Source organism: Pygoscelis adeliae, unplaced genomic scaffold (genome assembly GCF_000699105.1).
Source record: "Pygoscelis adeliae isolate BGI_AS28 unplaced genomic scaffold, ASM69910v1 Scaffold189, whole genome shotgun sequence".
Classification (NCBI taxonomy): domain Eukaryota; kingdom Metazoa; phylum Chordata; class Aves; order Sphenisciformes; family Spheniscidae; genus Pygoscelis; species Pygoscelis adeliae.
The window spans coordinates 413,455-416,531 of record NW_008825543.1 but is presented as its reverse complement, the minus strand read 5'-3'; the positions used below and the strand labels follow the sequence as shown (position 1 = coordinate 416,531).

Sequence of the window (3,077 nt, the reverse complement as noted above, 5' to 3'; positions counted from 1 at the left end):
AGAGCAGAGCTGGCATGGGGTGCCCCAGTCCCCACCTCGCCAGGGCCCTGCACAACCCAGCATGAGCATCACAGGCATGGGAGCATGATGGGAATGGGAACACCGTGGGACAGGCAGATCATGGGAGCAGGGGCATCATGGGTCTGGGAGCACTGCGGGTCTGGGAGCATCATGGGAGAGGGAGCATTGCGGGTCTGGGAGCATTGTGGGTACAGGAGCATCGCAGGTGCAAGAGCGTGGCAGGATGGGACCCAGAGACACAAGCACCAGGGTTGCAGTGCTGTGTGGCCCTGGGGACTCCCACAGCCATGTGCAGGCAGTGGGACAGCTGCCGCGGATGGGCTGTGAAGTGCAGAGACCTCAATGTCCCCTTGGCTGCCCCAGGAGAGGATCTCACTGGCACGACCCTACTCCACGGAGCTGCGGGACTTCAAGAACCAGGTGCTGGGGATGCTCGAGACAGCAGAGAAGGAGCGGGAGGCGATGCGGTCAGAGGCAGAGAGCGCAGCAGTGCGCGTGGACCGCCTGGAGCGTGAGGTAGACTACCTGGAGACACAGAACCCCGCACCGCCCTGTGTGGAGGTAGACGAGACGCTGATGGAGAAGCAGGTGGCCACAGCCAAGCAGAGGAAGAACGAGAAGTACACCAAGCTGACAGGTGAGGGGCTGCCGTGGCTCCCTGGAGAGATGATCCCAGGTGTGGGGTTACCCCGGGCCTTCCCAGCCCACCCAGGTCCAAGTCTCCCCCGGCCGCATGCTGTGGCATTACGTCCCAGCAGAGCATCTCTCAGGTGTCTCTGGCTCAAAACCCCACATCCCTGCAGCTGCCTGGGAGCCGCATCCAAGCCCCAGGCCAGAGCTTTGGGCTCCTCCAAAGCCCTTGGGGCAGGGCTGGGGTGAGGGTGGCCTCCCCTGCCTGCGGCATGGGTACACAAGGGGACTTCTCGATGCCACCAGAGACAGCACTGCAACCTCTGCAGCGAGTTTGCAAGGCAGTTGCCTGAGGGCTGGGGTGGGACACAGTGGGACCTGTGTGACTTCGGTGCGGGGTGGGAGCAGTCCCCACTGCAGGGCCGGGTGGCTTCCAGGCTTTCACAGCTGCCCCACTCTTGCAGACTGCAGCGACACCATCGCGAGCGTCAGAGCCATGAAGATCCTGAAGCGTTTCGGCAGCACCTCGGGGCTCTGGACCAAGGATGCCGCAGGGAACTCTGAGAAGATCTACGTCTTCGACGGCACTGCCAACGACACGGTGTATGTCTTCCCCCGCATGCGGGAGTTCACCCTCTTCTCTGCCACCCGCAAAGCTGCCCGCATCAAACTGCCCTACCCCTGGGTGGGCACAGGGCACCTTGTCTACAATGGGCACCTCTACTACATCCGCCAGCAGGGCCCCTTCCAGGTGATCAAGTTCAACCTGGCCAACAAGACAGTGGTGGACAGCTCGGTGTTCCCGGCCGAGGAGCAGATCCCTGTCTTCGGGCTCTCCCCCTTCACCTACATCGAGGTAGCAGCAGACGAGGAGGGGCTCTGGGCCATCTATGCCACCAAGGAGGACGAGAAGAACATATGCCTGGCCAAGCTGGACCCCACCTCGCTGGACATCGAGCAGATGTGGGACACGCCGTGCCCACGGGAGAACGCCGAGGGCGCCTTTGTGGTGTGCGGGGCACTGCACGTGGTCTACAACACCCGCCTGCCCAGTCGCTCCCGCGTGCAGTGCGTCTTTGACGTCAGTGGCACGCTGGCCCCCGAGGATGCCTCCCTCGTCTTCTTCCCCAAGCGCTACGGCTCCCACTCCAGCATGAAGTACAGCCCCCGGGAGAGGCAGATCTACGCCTGGGACGACGGCTACCAGATCATCTACCGCATGGAGATGAAGAAGAAGCTGGAGGTCTGAGGGGCCACGGCAGGGCATCCCCTCACGTCCAGCCACCCCGCCCGGGCAAGCGCAGCTCTGCCCATCCCGCCCCATGGGGCACAGCCGGCCCCAGCACGGGACGGCGTCTCTGCCCTGTCTCCCATCACTGTGAAATGATGAAATGCTGGATCCCCGCCCCTGGCCACCCTCCACCCACCTGCACCAGGCGTCCCTGCCCAGGACCACCCTGCAGAAACCTGGACTAATTTAATGAGATTTTCTTCTCTGTGATATAATGAATAAATACTATGCAGCGAGCTGCAGCCACCTGCTTGGGGGGTGCACGGGGCAATGGGGCCAGGCTGCCAGAGCCATGAGCTCCATATTGCTCCAGAGTCACCCCAAAAGACACTTCCCAAGGGTGGGGTGTCCATGCAGGGCTGGCAAGAGCAGCGAGCGCAGACAGCTCCTCCGGTTGGGGGTCTGGGCAGGGGGCTGGGTTGGGGGATTGGTCTGGGGCTTTGGGCAGGGATTTTTGTTGGGGCTTTGGGCAGGGATTTTGGCTAGGGCTTTGGGCAGGGATTTAAGCTGAGGCTTTGGGCAGGCTTCTGCTGCAGCAAGGGGACCTCTGAGCCTGGCCAGGGCCAGCCTGTTTTGCGTGTACAAAACTGTGAGCAAACAGCAAAATCCCATAATCTCAGAGGACAACTGGAGATTTTCCTTACATGCCGGGGAGGCATCCTACCCAGCAGGCACCAGATGTTGCTGATTTTCCAAGTTCACTTCTAATGAAGAACAGTCGTCTTCCCCTTGCAGCCGCAGGATTGCCACAAACCCTTTACGTAAGGCCCTGGGTCCCTGAGCCCCTTCCCGTCCCTGTTTCACCGGTGCTGAGTCCCCATACGGCCCCACGGTGGCAGCGCCCCAGAGAAGATGCGGCAGGACAGGGCAGGCGCTGGGAGTCCCTTGGGATGGCAGCTCCGGCACTGCCAGGGCTCAAGACCCCTGTCCCCGAGGACGGGGACAGGGGCTGCAGCAGGCACCTGCCAGGCACGGCCACAGCCTCGCATGACCACCACACCACGTCCTTCCAGTCCCCGCCATGTCACCCAGCAGCGACTGTCCCACACGCTGCCGCTTGCACTGCACCCCTGAAGGGTGCAGGATTTGGCCCATTTCTGGCCAGAGATGCCGTGGGCTCCCCAGAAACGCAGAT

The 3,077-nt window shown here is 62.4% G+C and overlaps 1 protein-coding gene across 1 annotated transcript; it reads left to right on the top strand.

The window, feature by feature from the left end:
• Positions 1-363: 363 nt before the first annotated feature.
• On the top strand, positions 364-2,115 carry OLFML3 (olfactomedin-like 3). The gene is made up of 2 exons (XM_009331966.1): positions 364-658; positions 1,116-2,115. The coding sequence occupies exons 1-2, from the start codon at positions 364-366 to the stop codon at positions 1,898-1,900; spliced, it is 1,080 nt and encodes a 359-aa protein (XP_009330241.1). The 3' UTR covers positions 1,901-2,115.
• The last annotated feature ends 962 nt before the right edge of the window (positions 2,116-3,077 follow it).